Source organism: Lytechinus variegatus, chromosome 16 (genome assembly GCF_018143015.1).
Source record: "Lytechinus variegatus isolate NC3 chromosome 16, Lvar_3.0, whole genome shotgun sequence".
NCBI classification, from domain to species: Eukaryota; Metazoa; Echinodermata; class Echinoidea; order Temnopleuroida; family Toxopneustidae; genus Lytechinus; species Lytechinus variegatus.
Window position 1 is genome coordinate 12231298 of NC_054755.1, and position 26665 is coordinate 12257962.

At 39.5% G+C, this 26665-nt stretch overlaps 1 protein-coding gene across 1 annotated transcript; it reads left to right on the plus strand.

Annotated features, from left to right (window-relative positions):
• Positions 1-2618: 2618 nt before the first annotated feature.
• LOC121429848 (lysine-specific demethylase 6A-like) lies at positions 2619-26665 on the plus strand. The gene is made up of 23 exons (XM_041627093.1): positions 2619-3162; positions 7488-7663; positions 9681-9715; positions 10428-10524; positions 12168-12393; positions 13353-13484; positions 14049-14177; positions 14777-14867; positions 15702-15905; positions 16259-16651; positions 16947-17120; positions 17489-18484; positions 18881-19129; positions 19558-19734; positions 20593-20727; positions 21337-21398; positions 21831-21908; positions 22757-22905; positions 23456-23570; positions 23960-24104; positions 24570-24881; positions 25141-25314; positions 25745-26665. The coding sequence occupies exons 1-23, from the start codon at positions 3008-3010 to the stop codon at positions 25769-25771; spliced, it is 4431 nt and encodes a 1476-aa protein (XP_041483027.1). The 5' UTR covers positions 2619-3007; the 3' UTR covers positions 25772-26665.

Below are 26665 nucleotides of genomic sequence, written 5' to 3' on the forward strand. Positions count from 1 at the left end.
AAATTGTACCATTATAATGTCATAATCTGTACCATTAATACCGTGTTTACACAGTGACACGGCTCGGGGGTTCGACACGCGAGCCGTGCTCAACACGGCAATTTTATGCTGTGTAAACGCGATCAGTGTGATCCGCGAGCCGTGTCGAACGCGGCTTTTTTGATCCGCCAAAATCGTAGGTTTCAACCCGCGAGCCGAGTCAGACTCGGCAATTTTTTTGTGTGTAAACAGAAAGCCGTGTCGAACTCTCTTGACCAGGTCACTGCGCGCGCTTTCACTTTTGGCATTGTTGTTGTTCGCACGGACAAGATTCGATTCCGGCGGTGAATTTCCCGCGTTTAATTTGTGACGTAATAATTCTTCTTCCATTTGAGATCCGCGAGCCGTATTGAACTCTCCTTTTTATATGTACGTATAAACGCGATCTCTGATCCCTTCTTCGCAGTGTTCAACCCAGCTCGCGGATTCAACACCCGAGCCGAGTCAATGTGTAAACACGGTATATAAGGACCAAGAGATTGTCATAATCCCACTCAGCCCTCCCTTGAAAACCAGTCATACATGCACTATTATTGAAAACTGAGCTACATGTAAATGCTGAAATCCAGTTTGAATTCAAATTTCCATCTACTAGTATTTTTAAATGAGTACATGAAGACTTACTTTCTTCTTATCAGGCCTGTATGATTGCACTTTTACATTCACACTCGGCTGCCTGGTCAATCTTTCAATTTCTTTTGTGCTGACGATGGCTGATTCCTCGTGTGTGGGGATTAGTGGGAATTAAGTTGATCATTTGCTGCATGATTTAAGATGACTGAATAAACCGATCTACATCTGGGCCCTATCTTACAAAGAGTTACGATATCCAATCTATCACAACTATGGAAAGCCAGCAACATCAACATCTAAAATACATTATTCTTCAAAATATTTTCTTGTTGGTATATTCATACATTTTCCTACTGTTTTCTTGACGATTCAGTATGCTTCTCTTTCTTTTCAAAGGACATTGTGCGAATTTCCTAAAGAATAGGTTGTGATGCTGATCGATGTCCTTAGGGTTACGATCGACTGGATCAATCGTAACTCTTTGTAAGACGGGGCCCTTATCTGTATAGCTGTTTACAGATAGCTGTAAAACAGTGTCTGCGGAAGGGAGACTACCCCAGAACCAGAGATTACTGGACTGTGTGTAATAGGAATGTCTAGCCAGCCTGACTGGCCTGCTCCAGGGTAGAAAAAATAAATTGGGTTATTGCATCCACCTGTTTCTTACCCTATCTGACCTTGCACGAGGTCACAGTCAGGCCACTGGTCAATCAGAGAGAATGACCACTGACTGGGGACAAGGTCAGTCTGGTCAGTTGGTGTCTTTACCTTTCACTCTGTGTACAGAGTTGGATAGCTTCACATGCAAGATTAGATGATGCTCCACAAGTGGTCTAACCACAGCTCGCAAGCTCTCCATGGTTTGCAATCACGGTCAGTGCTAACAACCAATCGGAATCGTTGTTGCATACAAAATTTGTTCAAAGCACTGACCAGGAACCAATCAGAATTGTTCTTTCATGAGCAATCCGTCACAGGTCTTTCATTTGAGGGCCTGAATGTCATGAAGGCCTACATGTAGTCATTATGATACGATAGCCTTTTTGTAGGACTTCTTGTTTCTTCATCGTATTTTGAAATGGTTTCAATTTAATTTGAGATTATTTCGTCATTTCTTGTTTTAATCTTTTGGAGGGTTTCTTGAAGGATAAAGGATTAATTAATATGTCCATCAGTCTGCACATACTTTGCATCCATAATTTTCTGTTATAAAATATGGCTTTTTTGGACTTTTGTTGGTAACTTTTATTTGTAGCTTGGTATGATGTCAAGTTTTATTTTAGATTATTAGATCATGTCAAATACCATCAACTTTTGGTAGAGCTTTGATATACAAGCTTTGTAAAGTATTATTAAGAATAGAGAATTATTCATGAGCCATGCCCAATTTTTATATATTCATTCTTTTTTTATGAAACAAGTTATCTTTTTTAAAAAACTAGATTCTTTGTTAATATTAAAGCCAAAGGATAAGGAGAAAGTCATTGAATAAACATAGGTTCAGAGAAATATAAAGAAAAAATATTTTCATAACTTTTTAGGAGGGATTCCCTTTTTCCATGGAGAATTAGCATTGTCTTGAGCAGGCTATCTTTGTTTAATAAAGCCAGCTAGTCACGTACGCTCCGCTACTATGTACAGAGAGAATGACGTTCTCTCGCTCAGTGACAGCATAGCTAACGACGTCACAGATAATTTATGAGCCAAGCACTCACGTGGAGGAGTGTATAGTTCTGTCTTCTTGTTTCTCCAGCCATCATCCTCTCTTTCTTTCTCTCTCTTCCTCTTTCTTCCTCTCATACTCTTGTCCTCTAGATCAACCTCACGAGCCTTCACCGCACGTGTGATATTCTCCATCAGAGTGTGTGCATTCCAAGCATGTGCCTGAATCTGTGTGTGCACTTGTGGATGGGTGTACTGTATTCTCGTGTGTCGGCTTGGAACGCTGACTGCCAGCAACCGGCGTGGTATATTAGTCACTGTTTGGCTGTCTCTTGTCCATAAACCATTCTGAATCTTCGGCAGAACAGCTGAGCGTTGTCTGTTGCTACCTACCGGCATTCCAGTTCCAACGCAAAGTTTGTTGTTCGTTCCACCACGTGTACCGGTACTATCTCTCATGCCTGCCCTTTGTTTATATGGCTTATTGTGATGGTCGTGTGCATCTTTTTTATATTCATCTCTCTCGAGTGAATTTTGAAAGAAATATCATTCATAGACTAAACCTTTTCTTCACGTCGTACCATCATGGGTCCCGACTCAATTTGAAATCCCCGTTCTGTCATCTATCGAAGAATCTTTGAAAGACTTTGGAGCTCCTTAAAGACTTGTTCCTCCAAAAGTTGAGGATTTTTTGTTTTGCTTTGTCGCTGGGATCTGAATTGAGAAGTTAAGAATGAAGCGAAGAGCTTCTTCAGTCGAGGAGGAGGATGACAGCTTTGGCTGGGTTCATGCTGACTTTCCTTTTGGAGAGGATGGTCTGTCGGGGGAGTCATCGTCAGAGCACCAGGACTCTTCGTCCGAGTGCTACGACTCCGAAGACGACGACAGGTGAGGTTGATAAGAAAATGGCAGTTGAAAAAGAGAGTTAAGAGAATATTCTATGCAGGTATTTTGGGGGGGTAAATTTCAAGCAAAGCTTTTGGCTGTAGTCAAGCAAGGTAATATTCTAATAACAAGTTTATTGTTGGATTGTTGTAATTTAATAGAATTATATGACCATTTATGAAATAAAAAACGGAGGGTATCTCTTCCAGATTCTCTAAATATGTTAGTTACTTTAAAAAAACAGTTTCAAGCAGTGTTAAAATCTGATCTGTGTACATTGGGAAGAGAGATAGTTTCAGGGGCTGCTGAAGGGGGGGGGGGGCTGAAGCTCTCCCACTTTTTTTTCCAAAACCATGTACAAAAACGTATAAATGACTGTATGATTGTACTTTTTTCATGGTCAGCCCCCCACTTTGGAAAACGTTCCGCTGCCCTTGAGTTTTATTGATCTCTTTGGAGTGGTTCCTGAAGTACATTTAAATCAAGAAGATTGTTGTGCATGTATTTGCTACCGAGTACTAAAAAATGTAGTTTGTGAATTGAGCGGCATGCCAATGTCATTTGCAAATTCAAGTTTTGGACCGTGGAAGCTCCATGGTGAAGCGCGGAGCATTATATTTAATACATGATTCTTGTACCACTCAACCAACCATCACATCTTTTCACATCATTTCACTGAAGATTAGATTTTCTTGATTATGATTCAAAGCCTGCAATACCATTTTCTAGCGATGCATAAATGATACTGGGTACACTAGGAGCATGCGATCTTGGTGTATTGATGTATTCTCTGTGATGCCGTCGCCATGGTTACTTATCGAATGTCTTGATGCAGATTTTTTATGGGTTGCTAGTATTTTTACTGTTGGATTGTGTGTTTTTATGGGAATGATTGAGTGTATTCGCTTCTTTGGGGGTGTACTTTACTATGCTTTAATTAATTTATTCAGATATTTGAAGTAGAAGTGACTCACTCTAAATCTCAGTAAATAATACATTGAGAATTTGTGTACAAAGAGGTGAAGTAATTATGAGAGAGTCAGACGAAGAGATAAAGAGAGTGAGAGAGAGGGTGGGGGAGGGACAGAAGACAGAGGAATAGAATGATGGAGGGAGGTGAGAGAGTGAGAGTGGGGGGGGGCAAGGATTTATTTAAACAAAAGGGAAGAAATGCTCATTGATTGAAGGACAGATAAGATTGGTTTTTGCTGATGGAGAAGGGTAAATGTAGCCGAGAGACAGGAAGTGAATGTTCTTTTTCAAGGCAAAAACCTGTTGAGAAAATCATAAAAAATTGGAGTGAGAGATATTGAGAGAGAATGAGGCATTAAGGGATGCAAGATAGTGACACAGATTTTATTCCTTCTCAGAAATTACATGTATGAGGGAAAGCCGCTTCTACAACCTGATTTTTTTTAAAGATTCAGAACATGTTTTGGGGCACTGTACGATGTTGGAAGGGGGGGGCTCACTTTATCCGGAAGTCGCATCTTAAGATGATGAAGAATGGATGTAAGCGTCGGCCACAGGTTGACGGAAAGGTAGTTCACGGAAGCGCTTTCCTCTCTCTCCGGGGATCGAGTAACAAAAGCTTGCCTGCGGTAGCATTCGCTGCTTCTGCTTGAGCTGGGCGGAAGTCAACAACCAGTTGTAGTTTTGGGTATCGTTGACTTGCATCAGCGAAATGCAATACATGTTTGCAATTTCGCTGATGGAGGTGAAAGGGTGAATTACTGAAGGTATGAATTTTCCAGGCTTTTAAAGTAGGACATTTTGAAAATGGATGGTGCGTACTATGGGATTTCGCATAGGATGAGGAAAAGTGGGCTTTTAAAGGAAGCACCCTAAGAAATACTTAAAGGAAGCACCCTAAGAACTACAATTTTTCCCTCATTATTTTCATATGCAATACTGAATTGTGTATGTTTTGCGTCTGAAGTCACATGTTTTGGTAATACCTCAGTCACATTTGATCTGTGGTGGCCGTAATGCGAGTCTGAAACAGCCGTTTAGAATTATTTTGTGGTAGCTGCATATCGGTGGTTTGAATAAAAAATGAATAAAATGGCCGTTTTCCACTCGCCGTATGGCTGTCGTATAGCAAATGTGACTGAGGTATTTATTAGCGTGTGGAGGGCAGACATGATACAAAAAAAGTGTACACCATGAAGTAAAATGTACAGCGTACATACATGTAGGAATTTTGAAATTTCAATCCAAAAGATTTTCCAATAGCGTCTTGTCCATGTAATTTCTGTTCTCTATGAAACAGCAAAGGTGGCATTTTCCAAAAAAAAAGCGCAATCATAAATCAGTAGTTTTTGATATGCTGACAGAACAAATATTGCTTTATCCATTTGAGTTTTGGTCATGGGTTCAACGCATTGGACGTGACTCATGTAGGGGATTTCCCTGTCGTAGGCAGGTCGCCCACTGCCAAGTCGTTACTTCAGGTCTTACTCCCACTCCAAGTGTGAGGGAGAAAGGTTGTAAGCAGACACTGTTTTTTTCATGAGTTCAGTGGCCCACATAGAGGATGTGTATTTTCTGTGAAAAGAGCCAATTGTGGAGATTGAATGATGGTGGTTTGTCAAAAAAATTACCTATATTTGCCTTGTAGTTTTAGCTTTTCACTCTCAATAATGGATGTTTTCAGAGTTTATTAGTTCTAATACATGTACTTGTACACATGTTTCATCTTGGTTTGAGAATTTTTTAAATCGGCTGCTCACAATGTTAAACAATACCTTTAATAGTTGCTAGTCTTATCTAAATTGTAAAGATGAGTATTACTCTATGATTTTATTACTATTTTTAGTATATAAATGCAGATTTTTTTTTAGATTGATACTTCAGTGATAAAGGAAATCCATCTTTACATGTATATGGAAAAGGAAGAAAAAATAGAATAATCAAACTCATACGCACTTGTGCTTAATGCTCCCGCCAGTAATGTTTTTAATTGCAATGCTGAAGTATTATACATACATGTATTTAAAAGTTTTTAAAATAATTTATTTGTGGTAGATTTTAGTGTATTGATGTAATGATTCAAATGGGGAAGCAGAATACAGATTGAAAACTAGAATATTAATAGTCCGAAGAGACTAGTGAAAAATAGCATGTGACATGACTAATGAATAACAAGACTTGTAATTTATTTCATCGAGCATCATAATAAACAAGAAGAAATCTAATTTACAATGCTAACTGGGCTGTTGCCGTTAAGGAAGAAAGACTAGTTGGCCATTAACGCTCCAGCCCACGCTCAAAACCATAGTTGAAAACATGCCAGTGAAAAATTGTCACTGCTTTTGGCAGAGTACTGTACTTGATTCTGTTAAATGGACAAAAATAGAAACTCATTCAGAGAGTGACGTCTATATTAAGGACTTTGAGACATGAACGCATGGTGCTCGCTAACGTATTTGTAATGTTCTGGTGAGCTTGATGGGAAAGCAAATGAAACGCTGGCATGTATGATGTTCTTCCGGTCAGTGACGTCATTCATGGTGCTTGCTATTTTACGAGTCTTTTGACATGTGACTGTGGTATAATTTTTTTTTCTTTTTGAAAGTGAGACGTGTTGCACGTAGCTTCGGCTTTGTTTGGAGTTCAGCCAAAGTTTGTAATCGATGCTGAAAGAATGATGGAAAGAGATGGATGGAGTCTGGGAGGGAAGTGGAAGGAGAAGAGGGGATAGGAAGGGACAGGGGGAGACGGGAGAAGGATGGGAGGAGTGAGAGAGTGATGTAAAGGGAGAAGAGGAGGAAGATAATGGGAAGAAGAAGAGAGGAAGAGAAAGTTAATACAATTTCAAGTGCATATGAAGCACGTATACACTACTGTAGTCACCAACCCCTGAAGTCATTTTTGACCATTTGATCGTTAATCTCTTTTACATCATTGAATGTTTTAATGTTTTATTTTTTTTTTGGTTTTATGGCTCGCATTTCTGGTTTTAGAAGTAAATGCTGTTTTAATAGTGATGTACCTTCAACTTAAAAAAAAAGGAGCAAACATTTTGTCCCTATTGGCAGTGATGCTTATCTCTGCATTTTATCCCTTCTGTGTAAACAGGAGTGGTGAAGGGGTAGATTTTAACCCCTTACAGTTCTCAGAGATGTAGTGTTCCCATTGTTAAAGCCTACAGGAATTAGGGAGTTTGGAAGGCATTGGGTTAATAAGTGATATAATGAATAACAACAGTAGCAAAATACTGATCATGAACTCCGCTATCAGTTCATCATTACAACATAAGTTGAAATCTAATCTGTTTACTCTATAGATAGTAAATGTGAATATTTTCCTTTTGTTTTTCTTTTCAGGGCGGTACGAGCTTTCCAGCAGGTCCTGTATATCGATCCGGGGTTCAGCCGAGCCAACGAGGTCCATCTACGCCTTGGTCACATGTTCAAGGTGAACTCTGACTTTGATTCAAGTCTCAAGCATTACCAGTTGGCTCTGATCGACAACAGCCCTTGTACTCTCTCAAAACCCCAAAGTAAGTCACTTTCTAACCCTTTTTTTTAAGTATCTATACTTAAAGTCAGTACTTTTTAATTTTTTTTACCTCTGGAAACCATTTCATGAATCGAATATGACTTTCACTGATAATTTTGCTCTTAGCTATTCAGATACAAGGATTTCAGTAGCTTGAATTGAATTGTAGCAGTATATTGAATTGAACTGAAGTGAGTTTATCCGACAACATAAAAATCAATAACAAAGACATTTACAGTCTCTGAGACGTAAAAATAATGATCCATGACTTCTAAAAATAAGCAACTATAGGCCTATACTTACAATTGTGGATGAGGCCCATAAGACATTAAAATTCCACACTCTTTGATACATTCATGACCCCCCCCCCCTGTTTCACATTGTTTTCTCTGCTAAAATGGGATGGTTAGAAGAAGAAGCAAACATTGAGGAGTATTCCTTGTTGACATGGCCCAAAAAAATTCAGTATTAAAAAGGTACAATTTATTAGGTGGTGAATAATGATTATGCTATTAATGGTTTTGGAAATTGCAACAGTAGTTGTGATGATGGTAATGACGGTTAGTGGAACAATCCCAAAAGGAATAGAAATTTGATATATAATAAAAGAAATGAAAAATTTACAGGAAAAAAAAAGATATTTAATGATGTAAAAAATCTTGTACTGGTAAAATAACATCCTCTCTTTGGTTTGCATTAATGTCATATTCCTAAAATGGTAGATGATATCATGTTTGAAAATCATAACAATTGTATTTGTATTTTGTGTTAGATTATTGAAGGAACCATTGTTTTGTGTTTGTGTGTGAAAAGCTTGAATATACAGTACCAATAAAATGTTCTGAGGAACACCCATGCCCAACTCTCCATAGGGGAATACCCTGAATTCCCCCTTCGACCCTGACTGTTGGCCTTGATCGGTGTTTGTTAGTCTATAATTTCAGACTTGAGTTCAAAGCTCGATACAATTGACGATGCATGACAACTTTGTTTTTGTCACTTGTCTTCTCTGTTGGTCAGTGAGATTTCTTTACACGAGAAGAGACAATGTGATTATGCAAGCTCTATGTTAAATAATAAAATAATTTGATCTGTTTTGATATAATTTACAAGTCTGGTGTGAAAGGGTCTAAAGTGCACGAGACTATCATTCCAAATACTTCACACTCTTATGGTATATGATATCAGTGCACGTATGGTGGGTGGAGAGATAGCAGTTTATGAATAGGCAAATATTCAATAATTTATTTCCATCGGACAAGGAAATAGGGTGGAAGTGACGCTGATATTGTTCCGCACCAAGCGCAGAGTTACAGTTCTTGTATTACAGTTATTTTTAGCCCATGAGCTATTCATTCATGTGATAATCCAGCTTCATGTTTCTATCGACAATTCTATCAATGAACTAAACTGATGTGATTGATCAGGTTGATTTCATACTGCCAGTGTTCTTCTAGAAGGCAGGATACATATCTAACTGGGAAAATTTGGTGCTGTTAGGATATTTTTTACTGTAAATTTGATGGATTTGATCATGTGTACACAAAGTAAGTCCAAGGTTAAAGGTTAAAGTTCAGCAATTTGAAGGCAAGGTCACCAAATTGCATTACTGCTCTATCCAAATACAAAGTGGACCCATATAAATCATTGGAACTTTCTCATTATGTGATTGGAAACTTGTGGAGCGTTGTGGCCCAGTGGATTAGTCTCCGGACTTTTAAACAGAGGGTTGTGGGTTTGAATCCCAGCCATAGCGTAGTTTCCTTCGGCCAGAAATTTATCCACATTGTGCTGCACTCGACCCAGGGGAGGTGAATGGGTACCCGATAGGATTTATTCCTTGAACGCTTTAGCACCTATTGAAATGGCGGCTTAGCTACAGCCAGGTTAATAATATAATACCAAGTATACCAAGCGCAGTTGAGTATATCCACATAGTAACTGCGCTTCATAAATGGACATATTATCATTATTATAAGCAAAATTTTATTTTTCTCTCATGTTTTCTCATTTTTCAGTTAAATTTCATATAGCACACTTGAACGAAGTACAGGTGAGTGTCTTGTTCTTTGATTTCATTTTTTTTCATTCTAAAAATACTTGAATGCAGCACTTTTATATAATGTCATGATGTATTTGTTCAAGCCCATACCATGTTTCAATAGATGTCATACTTTTTTATGAAATATGATCTTTTTGTGCACAATCTACATGTATGTGTACATGTATGTTATTTAATTTTCACAAATGAAATTTGTCAGAAAGAGATTCATTTAAAGCCACTTTTTAATGAAATGTGATCTTTTTGCACACAATCTACATGTATGTGTACATGTATGTTATTTGATTTTCACAAATGAAATTTGTCAGAAAGAGATTCATTTAAAGCCAGAAGGGCATCACATGTAACTGTAAATATAAGCATGAATTATACCTCAGATACATTTCCCATACGTCAGCCGTACGGTGAGTAAATAACAGCCATTTTATTTATTTTTATTCAAACAACCTATATGTAGCTGGTACAAAAATTGCTGTTTTCTTCTCGCCGTACGGCCGCCGAAGGGGAAATGTGACTTGGGTATTATCAAAACTTCAAACAGATAATAAACCAAAGTTTCAGATATTTCACACACTGAATGGATGCTAACTGACAAAGTATTTTACACCATGATGCTAAACATTGTCTAGTCACTCCAAGCTGACACCAAATTTACACCTGTAAACACCTTGACTTATTTCTATTGGTGTTGTGTTTCGTACAGCAGAATAAACACAAGAACGCCAAGGAATCGTATGAAGCTATCCTTCTCCAAGATCCCTTACCTGAAGGCCTGAAAGCTACGACTTTTAGACAACTTGGTAAGTATAGGAGTCTTATGAAGCTATCATTCAGTGTAATTTATTTTGATACAAATTTAGACTTAGTAATGTAAGATTGCAGATGTGCACAAAGAGACACTATTCCTCATCAGAAATCAAATTTGTCATTGGTAAATTCTGAAAAAAAAAATTAGAATGACACTACGCAAGCAAATATCTGAAAGAATATCACAACTTTCGTCAGATCAAATATCAAATTTGTCACCTTAGATCCTAAGAGATTACTTATTTTCTCCTTAAGTATGTAAAAATATTTATCAAATTTATTGGAGTACATATATAGACTGAGATATATTTGATTGCAGATATTCGAATCAAACCATGCAAGCAAGTATATGAAGAAAATATCACTACTGTCATCAGAAACATCAAGATTTGTGACTATGAATCTTGAATAATTAGCTATTCTTGTCGGAAGTGTGCAAATAAGAATTGCAAATGACTAGAATATTTGCTTTGGAGATGGGATGTTTGACGTGGTACCCCCTTTGAGTCGTGATAAATTACCATTATGAATAGATGAGTGTGTGTCGGTCCTTAATGCTATTGGTTGTTTGTCTAGAAATTCATATATGGTTGCTCTTTGCTTGGAAAGGAAAACTAAAATCATGCTTTTCAGTAATAAATGCTGAGATTGAAATACAAAACTTCTGTAACTCAATCTGTAGTGTAGCATCAGTCTCATGACTGAAGTTTTTTTAATGTTTGAGATTAACGATGTAAAAACTGTACTTAGTAGAATGGAAAACGTGACAATTGAGGAGAAAATGCATCCATGTCTGGGGATGATACAAGTGTGTCAGATATATGATTGAAGTGAAAATATTCTTATTATTTGACTGTAAAGGTAATCTGAAAGCATTCTTAATTCTTATTTTCTGTTAATCTTTTATACCTATCTACCCTGATGGAATTCATACTTCATAGCTTGTTTCTTTTCCATATATTGATTGTAAAGAAAGGAAATGCATTTAGAATAAGGTTGATTCATTTTTTTGTAAAAATGTTGTCTCAGTGATATTAATGGATTAGTTATTATTTTGATTTTAGTTTCACTGCTTGTTTGGTCCATGATGGCCTCTTTTTGTTCTATCACTCCAAAACAAGAGACTATCAAGTAATTAACAATATCATCTGTGGAGCAAATCAGTTTTTTTTCCCTGGAGTTGCGGGTGGTTTTAATGATAAATTCCAGTTCTGGTAACAATCTCAAAATGACTTTTTACAGAATCTAATATAATGACCACCAAAGTGTCTGTTTGTATGAATGAAAAATATGTGCCAAAGGATTCTGGAAGAAATTGTGTAATTGCTGAGAAGTAAGCAAAATAAACGCGGATTCGGTCACTTCCGTCGGGTCTTTATTCCAGCAATAATAATACACTGTCCCACGTGTGCCTATCTCGCGATCTTCAGTGTGATCGTATTTCAGCTTAGATTTTATGATTTCACAAAGTTCAGTTTATGTAACTGTACCAGATCTAGATCGACAATGATATAGTCATACTTAACCTTGGTTTTACAGACTTTCTCATGAAATTAGTGTTTTATTGCAACTACTATCATTTAGCTTTAAAGAATGCTAACTGATTCTCTTATGATTGATTTGATGTCCTCTACAGGCTGGCTGTACCACAGCTCCGACCAGCTCGGTGACAAGACCTCCAGGGAGACTCTGGCCATTCAGAACCTCCTCAAGTCGCTGGAAGTCGAGCCCAACAGCGGCCAATCCTGGTACCTCCTGGGCCGTTGCTACTCCAACATCGGCAAGGTGCATGATGCCTTTGTCTCGTACCGCCACTCCATAGATAAGTCAGAGGCCAATGCAGACACCTGGTGCTCGATAGGGTATGTACCTTTTTCTTTGAGAAAGAGGGAGAGAAGGGGATAGGGTAGGTTTGAATATGAGGGGATATTCTCAGGTTTTACCAAACCCAAGAATTGCAAGACACATGATGCCTTTGTCTCCTACCGCCACTCCATAGACAAGTCAGAGGCCAATGCAGACACCTGGGGCCTGTTGCATAAAACGTTTGCCATAAAAAAAACTCTGGGAAGTAAAAAAAAATCTGGTAAATAAAATCATGCCGTTGGAAATTACACATTAAAAAACTCTGGCGAACAATTTGCCAGAGTTTTTTATGGCAATAGTTTTGTGCAGCGGGCCCCTGGGGACTGTTTCATCAACATTTTTGTCCAACAAGTTGTTAGATCTAACATCTTTCCTTGATTGTGATTGGCTGAGAAGCACTGTAACTATGGTAACTGTCCGATAAAATGGACGCTCCCCTGGTGCTCAATAGGGTATGTACCTTTGATTCCAGAGAAGAGAACGGGATAGGGTAGGTCAGATATGGGAGGAAAGATGGCCTTGGGGGTGAGGGAGAGGGGGGTATGTTGTATGTTTTGGTATCTGATAAACTGCAGAAGAGGAAGATGAAGGATGCATTCGTTTCCTACTGCTACTCCATAGCCGGATCAGATTCAGTATTAACAGGACTAGTCAGATGTTTTATCCGACAAAAGTCTGTTTTGTCAGTCATTTACCATCGGTAAATTCAGACACTTGTGCTTCTCCGGCTGTCAAATTTATGTAGGTTACCAGATGACTAATATTAATGAAACGCTTTCCTGGTGCTAATTGTGATTTCACTTTAGAGAAGAGGACTTTTTCCATTCAACGTGGGAAGGGGGAGGGGGGGGGGTAGTGGAAACGATCTCATCACTTCCAACCACTTGATGTATTTAAAATCTGCAACTGTATTTGCTTTCATTTTTTCTTTTTCTCTGTTTCCTTTCTCTCTCAGTGTCTTATACCAGCAGCAGAACCAGCCTATGGATGCGCTGCAGGCCTACATCTGTGCCGTGCAGCTAGACAAGTCCCACACAGCAGCGTGGACCGACCTTGGCATCCTTTACGAGGCCTGCAATCAACCTAGGTAACCAATTGCAATCGGCATTACCCACTTAGCTTGCGTTTCTGGATGAATGAATTTCCAACTGCTGTTGCCTCATTGACTTTTGTACAGAGGTTGCAATTATATTCATATTTCATACGTGTATTCCTTTTCATGTTGGAATGAATGATATCAAGAAATATAGTATCAGAGTTTTATATTAGATGAAAGGCTGTCATCTTTTCTTTTCCACGAAATAAGATATAAGACATGATCATCAAATCATTGCAAGTTACATTTCAATGATCATGGTAAGGTATGAATATATGCATCATCCTTTTCAATTAATATGCGACTAATTGAAAAACAAAGGTTATACTTTTCTCTTTCATGTGACATGCAATTCTTTAAAATTTTGATTAGCCAGGTTGGAATATTTTTTTTTTCATCTTCTCCCTTTGCAGTGTAGTTGAATGATATTGTAAAAATAATTCCTGGGGACACTATATGTATTTTATTCATATCAAGACTTCGTGAACGTGCCCTATAAAACAGTCAATGAAACAATACAATTACATTGTCTGGCCCGCTCCTCTGCCTTTTCAGGGATGCGCTGACGTGTTACATCAACGCATCGAAGAGCTCCAAGGTGGCGGTGGCATCGGCGCTCTCCAAGCGGATTAAACTCCTGCAGGCTCAGGTCAATACCATGCATCATCCCAATATGCAAAACAAGTGAGTAACGCCATCTAGTGATGCTTATATCTTTTCTCCCTTTTTCATTCTCTCTTTTTTTTTTATCTCTTTCTTGCTCCATTACTGTTTGTCGTTTTCTTTTTTTCTCTTTCTATTTCCTTTCTCTTTCACTTTCAATTTTTCTTTCTTAGTATCTTTCTCTTCAATTTTCTTTCTTTGTATCTTCTCTTTTTCTTTCTATTTCTCGTTTTATATATATTTATCCTTTTTCTGTCTTTGTATCTTCCCCTTCCTCCTCTTTCTCTTTCATTTCAATTTCTCTTTCTTTTTCTTTGCCTCTCTCTTTGTTGCTCTCTTTCTATTCCCCTTTCACTCTTTCTGTCACATGTACTCCTTCATCTGTCTCACTTTGTCCCCCCCCACCTTTCTCTTTCTCTTCCTCTGGGAGTAAGTATATGTGTTTGTAAACATATCATTTACGATCTCCCCATCTACCCATGATAAATGCGTCTCAGTCACCTCTGTTTGGGAGTAAAATTTTAGGTCTATAGATGCGTTTGTTAAATAACATTTAATCTTTTCCTCCTTTCACCCACGATTAATACGTCTCACTCATCTCTCTGTTTTTTTGTTTCCAGGAGTAAGACACTGCCTAGTATTGAGGAGGCATGGAGTCTTCCTATTCCTGCTGAGCTTACCTCTAGACAAGGCAACCTTGCAATCCAGCAGGTAAGGCACCAACAACTACACTTTGTAGAGGCACAAAAGCATTAACTAATTCAATTCATTTACATGGTTTTTAAACCATTCCAGGGAGCAATAGTTTGGAGAGAAAGTCTCTTAAATTTAAATCAGATGTATTGCTAACTCAGTTATTTTTAGGTATAATCAGTATTTAGCATTATACGATGGTTTTAATTTTAAAGGCCACCCGACAAAACTAGAGTAAGACTTCGCTCTAATCTATGATTTTTGCAGGGAGATGAGGACAATGATTCAGTGCATAGATTTTGTCGTAACTATTTCTGAAGTTATATCAAATAACTTGCAGAATGATTGCATCATAACTGTTTTGTGAGGGTGCGTCGTGGTCTAGTGATTCTGACTTTCGCCTTTCAAGCAGAGGGTCGTGGGTTTGAATCCTAGCCATGGCGTGTTTCCTTCAGCAAGAAATATATCTGCACTGTGCTGCACTCGACCCAGGTAAGGTAAATGGATACCAGCAGGAAGTAATTCTTAAAAGCTGTGTGCACCAGAATCGGTAGACTAGCTTAGCTGGGGTAATATAGGAGTGCCTTGAGCACCCAGCAAGGTGGATACGTGCGCTATACAAATTCTATATTAGTATTATTATTGATTATTCTGTTGTTTGCTTACCAGACATAGTGTAAATTCTCTTTACTAGTTCTACATTGACAATGCATGTTTTTGTATTTTTTAATGAATAGTACTCCAAGACTATTACCTTGACTGCATTCAGCGTATGTGCTTTTACATTCTCTAAATATTGGATGTGCGTATTAGAAGAAAGTGTGAATGTTTTCTTGATGATTTTTGTTGCAGGCCCGTCTGCTGCACCCAGCCGGAGGCACCAAGATGATGCCCCCTCCCCCTTACCCTGGCCATGTTGCTAACAGCCAGTTTGGTGCCACTGCTGGTGCCGCTGGCCAACCCAACAGCACCCCATCCTCCCAAGCTCAGGTCAATGCGCAGCCAGGCAACCCAGCCAAGCGCAGGAAAAACTCAAACAGCAAGAAAAAACCTCGGGTATTTAATTTTTTTTTTGTTGTTGATGCATTTGGAAAATTGTTTCTTCCTGGATCAGTCCTCTATGCTTCTCTGATCTGATCAACTTCAATTTTTTGTGAGCATATTGTCAGTTTCTAAAGTACGAATGAATCAGAAAGTTTGGGCTGATATAAGGTATGTTCTGAAATAATGTTCCGGCTTAGCACCGACTGGTAGTCAGTCACAGAATTCCCTTTGTTTGGTTCATTGAGATGAATATCAAATACATTCACATAGTGAGTATACTACTCGCTTTGACATTACTTTAAATTTACAATTGATAGAATAATATGATCTTTCTTCCCCTTGCATTTCTGGTCAATATACAACAGTCTTCCACCTCTGTTGCTGAACTGCTGCAACAGCAGCAACTACAGCAGCAGCAGAGAGAGCAGCAACAGCAACAGCAGCAACAAGCAGGCGGCCTGGCAACCCCTCAGCAACCGCAGCCACTGCAGTCAACAGGTCAAGGAACCCTTCCAGGCCTGCCTAACAGTGCAGGGAGCACACCCGAACCAATCGCCGTCGGTGGCAGCGGTGGGATGACACAGCCAACATCCAATCAGCAGCAGCAGGTCTCGACGCCTTCCTTCTACCTGACGGCGCAGCAGGTCCAGCTGATGCATCAGTTGCAGCAGAACCAGGCAAGCCTCACTCCGGAGCAGCAGGTTGTCCTGCAGCAGTTCCAGCATAACTTCTGGATGATGCAGCAGCACCAGCAGCAGGTATGAATACTCAAGTTGATGTCTTGCAATAAGCATATGTGCTGTATTGATAGTCTTGATTTATAGACCTTTTCAAAAATTGAATTTTGGTAAAGCCATATGATGGTCAATGGATCTTTCCTAGAATGCCCAAATGTTTAAAAGCCTTCTGTCTTCCTTTTGTCTGTTGGTAAGAGTATTGTGGTATGAATGTTTTAGAGAATAGCAGAAAGTAGAGTCAAATTGAACTTTTTGGTGAAGTGGCTCCCAGTTTGATACAAACCAAGATAATACTGTCTTGTTGTTCCCTTCCTAGATGCTGAAGCTTCAACAGCTTCAGAGGCAGCAGCTACCGCTCTCCCAGTCTCCCTCGTTGCCCCACCAGGGTACCCCTGCTGGTACACCCACTTCAACAATGCTGCAGGGGCTGACACCAGGGGATCCCCACAACACATCAGCCCAATCCATTAGTAGCCTTATCAGCCAAACTGTAAGTGTAGATTTGGTCCAGATATCCCCTATTAGGTGCAGCTGATGAGATTTTGTTGATAATTATTTGTGACATATTTTCCAGTGATGATTGGCCCTAAGGAGAATCAGCACATTAAAGAAAATATGAAACCTTACCCTTATCCTTAGAATACTTTGAAGTTAAAACTTAATCACAATTGCAATCCTCACCCTTGGTCTTCTAAGAAATTAAGCTAAGAGCAGTAGGAGCAGGAGCAAATGTCCGGTCATTTTTGATAATGGAAGATCCAATGGTTCATGACTATAGTATTATTGTCCACACACATGTTGGGAATTGTACTTCAGCTTCAAGAATGATAATTATTTCTCAATTTTTTTCAATTGCAGAGTATCAACACCTTGCCGGGTTCAGTGAATTCCATGGGTAACGGAATCCCTAACATGACTACGCAGCCTGGAAATGCCTCCAGCACGGTTGCCAGTCTGTTGCAGCAGCATCAGCAACAACAGCAGCAACAAGGTGGAAGTCAGGGCCTCAACGCGCTTGCCCATCCCCACCAGGACGTCAATGTTTTGCAGTCCGTCTCGCCCGACTTCTTCCAACTGCAGAAGTCCCAACCTCAGGAGATGACGCAGGGATTGTTCAATAATCAGCTCCTCAACAGCCCCATGCATTCAGGGGTATCACAGGCATCTATACCAGGGGGAGTACCCTCCCCTCTGCATACTCCAAAGGGTTTACTTTCTCCTGTGTCATCCAATGCAATGAGCCCTCGTCACGTGGGTAGTACCCCGACCTCGCTGGATTTTCCTGCTCCTAACGTGGTGGCCCCACAGAACCTTGATATGAGTCATAAACTAAAGGAATTCAAATCTAGAACTGGCGCTTCGGAACTCAGACCGAACCTCATGTCGCCGCAGGAAATTGCGGACAACATGCTTGCCCAGCTCTCGCAGGGGGATCCCGCCAGCAAACCTGCGACCTCTTCCGCGTACGGGTCATCCCCGACACACCGGACTGCTCATTCTTCTTTACCGAGTCATACTCCAAACAGGACAAACCTAGATATGCCTTGTGTTGTGGGTGGTGCTGCTAGCGCGCTGTCAACGAATGCGGACGGCGCGAAAGACACTGTGTTTAAGACGCCACTTCCCGTTTCCACGCCCAACCAGTTTCAATCACCATTCCAGTCGACTCTTGCTGAGAAGCAAGTGGCAACGGGGGCGACGAATAGCACGTCCTTAATGGATGGAATTCAGAGTTCATCAGAGTTGTCCAGTGATCTCCAAGCAACACAGGGTAACAGGCAACAAGCCAATGATACGGAGGCTATGCAACAGAACCATGTCTCAGACAGTGCTTCTTCAAGGAACTTTGATCAGGTTGGTAGTGCTGTGATCAATTTCTTCTTTCAGTGCTTTGTTTTTCGAGGGTGTTTGTTCAGTTAAGATCGATATATTGTTGGGTGACAAATCAGAATGTGAATGAATTTATTCAATCAAGAAATGATTATGACAGCAAGATAGGAACAGTAGGTTGAGCGTTGGGATTGTGCATTTTTTCAATTACTGTATTGGCTGGTGTAAATGCTGCAGTATTTGCCATTGTGAGGCAGCATTGTTTTTAAAGAGAAATCTTACAAAGTTGGGGTTTGGCCTTGCCGCTTGCAAATATGGTGAGATATTACAACAACCAGCTAACCTTTTCTGTTTAAAAACAAAACATTTTGCCACCCTTTTGACAACCTAGTGTGAACGCTCCTTGTTTGCCATTGACAGGTTCTGAGTGTGAACACCTCTCTCAACTCTTCCACGGTGAAGTCCCTGACGTCCGCCCCTTCCCCCTCCTCCCTCTCCATCTACGTCAACTCGGCAAAGATCCTGGAAGAATGCCGCAAGCTGAAGGGACGCAACGGCCTGGCCAACAGCAGTATCTGGATGGAGAAGATGCCTCCACCGGCCCCACCCCAGGTGCCCTATCCGCCCCTCCCCAAGGATCAACTGAACCCTCCAACACCAAGTGTTTATGTGAGTAAAAGTCAGTTTTATAGTTATATTTTCATTTGGTTCTCTATTTGAAAAAAAATCCCCAGTAGCTTTATCTTTACTGATCGTTAAATAATCAATTTTCCTGTTTTTGTGGTCTTGAAGAATTAATATGTATTTCCTTCAAAACAGGACCTAACTACTAGATACTTTACACAGCCATAAGAATCTTTGTAAAGCTGATATTTTTTCTTGAGTAACCATATGCAGAGCTCTCAAACAGTATGATGCAGTACTTTGAAAAATCCCCCAAAATGTAACTCTCCAAGGGGTAATTAATGATTCTGAGCACAACTGTAAGCTTTGCTTACGGAACAATGAATGGCTTCTATCACCTAGTCCTACCTACGATTTCAGCAGATATAAATTTTTTGGAAATCAATAATTTGTACCATCTCATCTTTCTGCAGGTCCAAAACAAGACCGAGGCCTACTCACAAGCCCTGGCAGACTACTGCATGTCGGCAGATCAACCCATCACTGTCATCCGGGGACTGGCCGCCGCACTCAAGCTGGACTTGGGACTCTTCTCTACCAAGACTCTGGTGGAGACACACGGCGACCATCCTGTAGAGGTCAGGTCACAGGTACGTCTCAATGCGGCAGTATGAAATAATACACATCATTTTGGGCATTCGTGTATAACATAACACATCACCGAGGGCGTTGGCAAGAGTTATACGCATGAGGTGCATTTGGAAGAGTTCTTACACATCTGAGACATAGCCAAGGGAATTTGGACTATTTCACATGTAACAAGTTCTTGTGATTATTTTATTGCCAGAGCAAAATGATGTATATTATATGTTCAGTAATATAGTGATGTGGATACTTGTTGGAAAACCATCCTCATCCCAAAACCATGCCTGGTCAATCGTTAGCAGATTTTCCTGTTGGCTGTAACTAAACACTGGTAATGTGATCAGATGATTTCAACCGATCATTTGATTAGGATCCATATCATTTTATGATAATGAATGACGCCAAGATTCCAGCAAATTCAAGAAAATACTGGAGAATGCCAACCTTACAACCTTACTCAGTAATTCCAACTCAATCCTAACCCAAACCCTAACCTTGGTTTTGAGTTGACTCTTTATTAATGGCCAGGTGGTATTTGTGTAGAGGTGATGAATGACATAATCTGTTGACTTATGATGATAATAAGGATTTGTTTACTCAGGGTAGTCACTTAAGTTCGAAAACCGCTCTTCCCGTTGGCCCTGCATATGACAACTTTTCCTTTTCAAATCTAAATGTTTAGTGGCCTAGCTATTGGGCATTAGGTCCCCTTTTTACTAATCCTTTGTATCACTTGGCCGGAGTATCGAACCCACAACCTCCCGTACATGAGGCAAGCACTCTACCACTGAGCCACCATGCCCGGTGTACACTATCGTCTCGATTGTTATATCACAATCTGCCATTTTTCTTACTTGATACAGAGGCAGCAGCCGCCGGATGAGAATTGGGACGCGCTTGGTCTGAAGAGGGTCTGGCGTTGCGAGAGCAGTAGATCCTTCACCACCATCTCCAAGTATGCCCAATACCAGGCTTCATCCTTCCAGGAATCACTCAGGGTAAGTTATCTGTCTTATTGATTAATATGACAAAGAGTTGCAATCAGCCAGATCAACTGAAATTATAGAAAGCCAGCAACATCAACTTATAATTTTTTTTTTTTCAAAATGTTATTTAGATATGCTGTGTATTCATGCATTCATTGTTTTCTCTAAATTTCAATGTGGTTCTCTTTGTTTACTAAGGACATTGTGCAAATTTTCTTAAGAATAAAATGTGATTTTGATGGATTTCCAAACAGTTGAGGTTTATCGGACCAATCATAAGTCTTAGTAAGACAGGGCCTTGATTTTATATTGTGCTTCATAAAGTGGAACCAGCGTAGGAAGCACATAAGGTCAGTGAGCGATTTCGCCCTCATCATAGCTCAAATCACCCCTAAAATTCCCCAAATGACATCCCTTGGTGTGAGCATCTTTTTTAGAGTTGCACTTAGACCCAGCTTAACAATATTAAAAAATTTTGAGACAGGAAATGACTTATCTGATTACAAACAAGTGTTCCACAAGAGTTGATTGGTGCGGTTCAAAGCATGACTTGTGATCAAAATCCCTGTTTGATATGCAGGTATATCAGGCTTTTATAATTCCTTTACATATGTTTTTCAGGAAGAGGCAGAGAAAAATCAGAAGTACAATTCAGATAGTGACTCGTCAAGTACGTCCAAAAAGTAAGTGACCGTTTTTTATCACCATCATTATACGTTCATTTATATATGTTTTATAGTAGTAGAGTTGAGATTCAGATTCATACTTGTTGGTGTGATGGTGGTTGTCGTTGTTTTGCCTGAATGCATGAATGTCGGTCAGTAATCAACCAAGGACTGACAGCTTGATGTGTTATCCAAGGGGCCTTGGTTATGAGGATAAATGCCTTAACAAAGGGCACTAGTGCAGCAAACATCTTTATTACCAGAAAATAATTTACTTAATGCAAATTTGTGAATGTGATTTGAATATCTAAATGATATTAGAGGAACTCCCATTTTTATGAAACAATGATAAAAATTCTTAAAAGTCGTGTTTAAAGAATAAAAAATAGAGTGTTTACCATTGCATTGTGTCTGATTTTTTTCTTTGCATTTTATTCATTCAACCTACAGAAAAAAGAAGCATTCTGGAGGGAGAGAATTCAAGATGCTCAAGTTTGGGACCAACGTCGATCTGTCTGATGAGAGGAAGTAAGTCTTGTATTTTTTGCCATCATACTATTTATGCATCGTAGTTCCTGTAACAAAAAAATTTGATCAATCATGCAAGTCTTAAGTCTATGATAAAAAAAATCTCAAAGATTTTCAATCAGTTGTAATGAATGAGTGGGAAAATAAAATAGAATAAAAATACTTTTGGATCACCTGTCTATAGAGTTTGGTTTCCCTTCAATAGTAAATTCCAATAAAATGTGTAACAACAGAAGCTGTCCACACAGATCACCTTTGTTTGTGTTGGTAATGTGAAGGTCTTAGTGTATTTTGATTAGATATATTTAGGGGAAATGAAGCTGTCCATAATGACCACCTACTTATAAAGATTTATCTTGCCCCCCCCTTGGGTGGTTTTTATTCACAGAGTTACGATTGATGCGATCAACCCCAAGTTTATGGAAATCCATCAATGTCATAATTCTGTTTATTTAGAAAATTTGCCCAATATCCTTTGAAAATAAAGAGAAACATACTGAACTGTCAAGAAAATAATGAGTGTATGAATACATCATATCTAGAAAATAGTTTGATAAAACATGTATTTTAGATGTTGATGTTGCTGAGTTTCCATAGTTGTGGTTGACTGGATCAATCGTAACTCTTTGTAAGACGGGGTCCTGAAGCTGTCCACACAGATCACCTTTGTGTGTGTATGAAGCTATCCACAATGAGCACCTGTTCATAAGATTATTTATATTGCCTCCGTTTGTTTGCCTTCATGATACCTTGGATGTTGTCTCTTAAAACCTTGCGATGATGCTTGGTGGTTTGTGTATACAGACTTTGTATTTTCATTCAATATTCATTATTTGCTCTTTGCGTAGATGGAAGAAACAGCTTCAGGAGTTGACGAAGCTGCCGTCCTTCACGAGGGTGGTATCGGCGGGTAACATGCTAAGTCATATAGACTTCACCATCCTTGGCATGAACACTGTACAACTCTACATGAAAGTACCAGGGAGTAGAACACCAGGTAAGGAAAAAAAATCCTGAAATGTTGGCATTAGTAAAAACCTTCCATATATTCCCAACTTTAAAAAGTAAAAAAAAAAAAAACCTGGATGAATGGCGCAGTAAAACATTGCCCATATTCTGAACAGATGATGATTTTGATGACAAAAACGATAACTGCCAATTTTTATTTTTCTATTTTTTTTTTTTATTTCAAATTTGACCTGCAAAAAATATGTTGACCAACTCTAATTTTCCACATTTTCCCAACTTTAAAAAGCAAAACAAACAAACAAAAACCAACACAGATGAATGGCGCAGTAAAACTTTGCCCATACTGTGAACAGATGATGATTATGTAGATCATGACGACGACCACGATAACTACAATGATGGTGGTGGTGTTGGAGATGATGATGATGATATAGATATAGATGACAATGACGATAGGATAATGAAGACATTAATGACTTTAATGACAACAATCTATCATCGTATAATGATACTGGGTAAAGATAGTGGTTAACAATGCTATGATTGATACACTATTATTACATTTTAATTTCTCCCAGGTCACCAAGAGAATAATAACTTCTGTTCTGTGAATGTAAACATCGGACCAGGAGACTGTGAATGGTTCGCTACACCTGCCTCATACTGGGGTTCTATCTACAACCTTTGTGAAAGGTAAGTACTATTCATACCTCCTTAAGTCTTATTTGTGCTGAAACTCAACCTAAAAGAAAAGCGTTTACTGGAAAAACCTTTGGGATATTTCATCCAACGAAGTCCGTGATATCCAACAGTTAGCATAGTAGCAGTTAAACACCGGTGCTTTTCAGCCAGTCATCAACAAAACTTGTCCTCTGACGAAGAATATGCAGTCTGCAATAATGCAGCATAATTACCCTTCTATAAACAGCGAAGTGGACACATGCTTTATGTTTATAATATTTCAAAGACCCTATAAAATCATTGTTTGATTCCATTACAGGGATAATAAAGAATAGATTCCTACTTTTGATAGCTTCAACCCTATAAACACTGTTCATAAACAAAATCATCTTTTTTTACAGGGCTAACATCAATTTCTTGAAAGGGTCATGGTGGCCCGTCCTTGAGGACCTGTACGAAGAGGACATCCCTGTCTATCGGTTCATCCAGCGACCCGGTGACCTTGTATGGGTCAACTCGGGGACCGTCCATTGGGTCCAGGCAGTGGTAAGTCATCGCATTGCTTTTCTCTGGAGGTTAGAGGGCATGCAATATTAAGCTTAGCGATTGATATTTAGGTTGATTCTTACAATTGATCATACACAGTAATCAAAGGAATCACTTGTAGAATTCAGCTCCATGATCAATCGCTGAGCTTTATGCAACATGGACCCTGGGTGATTGTTGCCAATGTATGTATGAAAAGCTGTTTTACCATCTGAAATATGACTATTGCATATTCAGGAGGCTTTCATGTTCATTTTATTTTAATTGCACATTTATACTTTCATATAGTGCATACATGTTCTTTCCTTTTTAACAAAATTCTAGAAGTTGTAATGTACATTCTAAGAAATTATCAGATCATAGCTGCCTTTCAATGAAGATAACAGTATAGGCCTACAAATTTGTAAATTTGCTTTAAAGAAGAATTGGACATCATCATTTACTTCTCGTTTTTTTTTTAATCAGGGATGGTGCAATAACATCGCATGGAACGTCGGCCCGCTCCTGACGCACCAGTACCGGATGGCGGTGGAGCGATACGAGTGGAACAAGCTCCAGCAGTACAAGTCCATCGTCCCCATGATCCACCTGACGTGGAATATCGCCCGTAACATCCGCATCTCAGAGCCGCGCTACTTTGAGATGGTCAAGTACTGCCTGCTGCGGTCACTCAAGTACATCCAGATGACCAAGGAGTATTTGAAGGACATGGGTATAGAGGTCCATTGGCATGGCAGAGCAAAGAACGAGGCTGCTCACTACTGCACCAATTGCGAGGTAATGATGAGGATGATGATGGTGATGATGATGGTGATAGTGATGGTGATTGTGATGACAATGGCAGTGGTGGTGGTAGAGATGATGATGATGGTGATGATGGTGATGATGATGGTGCTGATGGTGGTGGTGATGAGGATGGTGGTGGTGGTGATAACAATAGGGTGATGATGATGATGATGATGGTGATGATGGTGCTGGTGATAATGATGATGAAATACAATATAAATCTCTCTTCTATCCCTCTCTTCATTACTAGGTGGAGGTGTTTGATATTCTGTTCACGACAGAGAAAGATAAGAAATATGAGGTCCACTGCCAAGACTGCGCCCGCAAGGCAAGTCCGTCACTAGAGGGCTTCGTCATTTTGGAGCAGTACAAGCAGAGCGAGCTCATGGAAATCTATGACAATCTCCAACTCCATGACAAAGAGGTATGGGGAAATTTTTTTCATCAGTTTGGGGGAAAATTAGTGCTTTATATGAAGCAGGCAGAGGACCAGGAACGTCATTCTTAAAAAAATGTCACAGTTCTCGAAAATCGTGTCTCATTCTTTCGTGCCGCCTAATTGACACAGCAAGACAAAACAACTGCACACTATAACCCTGCATGGTGGTCAAATGACTACCAAACCTGAATATCAAGGTAGATTTGTAAAAAGTAAAACGGGAAGTTTACCCTGGCCCTAAAAGTGTTTTGATTAAAGCAGAAAAATGTAAGAAAAATATTGGAGGTTTGAAAAAAATCAATTAAGGAATAGCTATGAACTGATGTTTCTGGTGAGATAATGAATGCACAAGTAAAATTATTTTTTCAATTTTCTGAGGAGGTAATGGAAAATGTGTCTTTGTTCCCTTCTCCAGGAATCTGAGTCATCGCAGAGATCATGACAACTAATGGAGCAGCTAGGGAGCTGCCCCACCCACCCGGAGCGCTAGCGATCTCCACGCCCGACGGGAGATCGACAAGGCGTCTTCAACGATGGAGGAGAAATCACTCAACATGCTGCCAGACACCCTATGTTCTTGAACTCACCCAACTCCATTTGTGTTCCTTTTTACTCTCCGTACCCAGGAGTGTGACTATAATAGGATAGATCATCCCGTTGCATAGCTGTGTTTCGTCTCGTCTGTAGCCTTCAGGCATCCTCTTTTGCTGGATGCTGTCTCCGACATTAGAAATGAAGGGGACAGAACTAGTGGAATGAGAGCGATGCGTAGTCTCCATAATTAGACTTCATTGAATCATCATGAAAACATCCCGTTTATTATCAATGAGGTCTGATGGCCCCCTCCCCTTTCCCTCTCATCAGTATATGGTCAAGACATGGTCTGATATGTAATAAGGTACAAGTTCTTTTATACCATCTTTTTACTCTGTTGTCTTCGTGAAAACTGTACACTGTCACTGCCGTCGGTACAGGCGTGCGTACTCGTTTACTTGTATACTTGTTTATATACTGATGTGTGGTCGTAGGTTTGTATTCTCAAGGCAGGTATCATCGGAAAGATCACCTCTCTTTATACCAGTTGCCATTGCTTTGATCTATGCAAGCTGATGCCATGTCTTACTACATAATCTTCAGTTTTGTACTTTTTTCCAGGGGCGGGCAAGTGGCGGGCACAACTACACAGTAGATGCTGCATCAAATTGTATGTTATCTGTGAATAGGGTGCAAAACCCCCCACTATATATATCATACCCAGGAAGCAAGGAGCTATTGACTTACAATGTATACACCGATGTGTTGATCTGATTGGCTATTTGTACCCTTTTTTAGCTGC

Coding starts and splice junctions, on each gene's coding strand:
- LOC121429848 (XM_041627093.1), top strand. CDS start 3,008: ATGAAGCGAAGAGCTTCTTCAGTCGAGGAGGAGGATGACAGCTTTGGC. Junction 12,394..13,352: donor GACACCTGGTGCTCGATAGG/GTATGTACCTTT, acceptor TTTCTCTCTCAG/TGTCTTATACCAGCAGCAGA. Junction 14,868..15,701: donor GCAACCTTGCAATCCAGCAG/GTAAGGCACCAA, acceptor TTTTTGTTGCAG/GCCCGTCTGCTGCACCCAGC.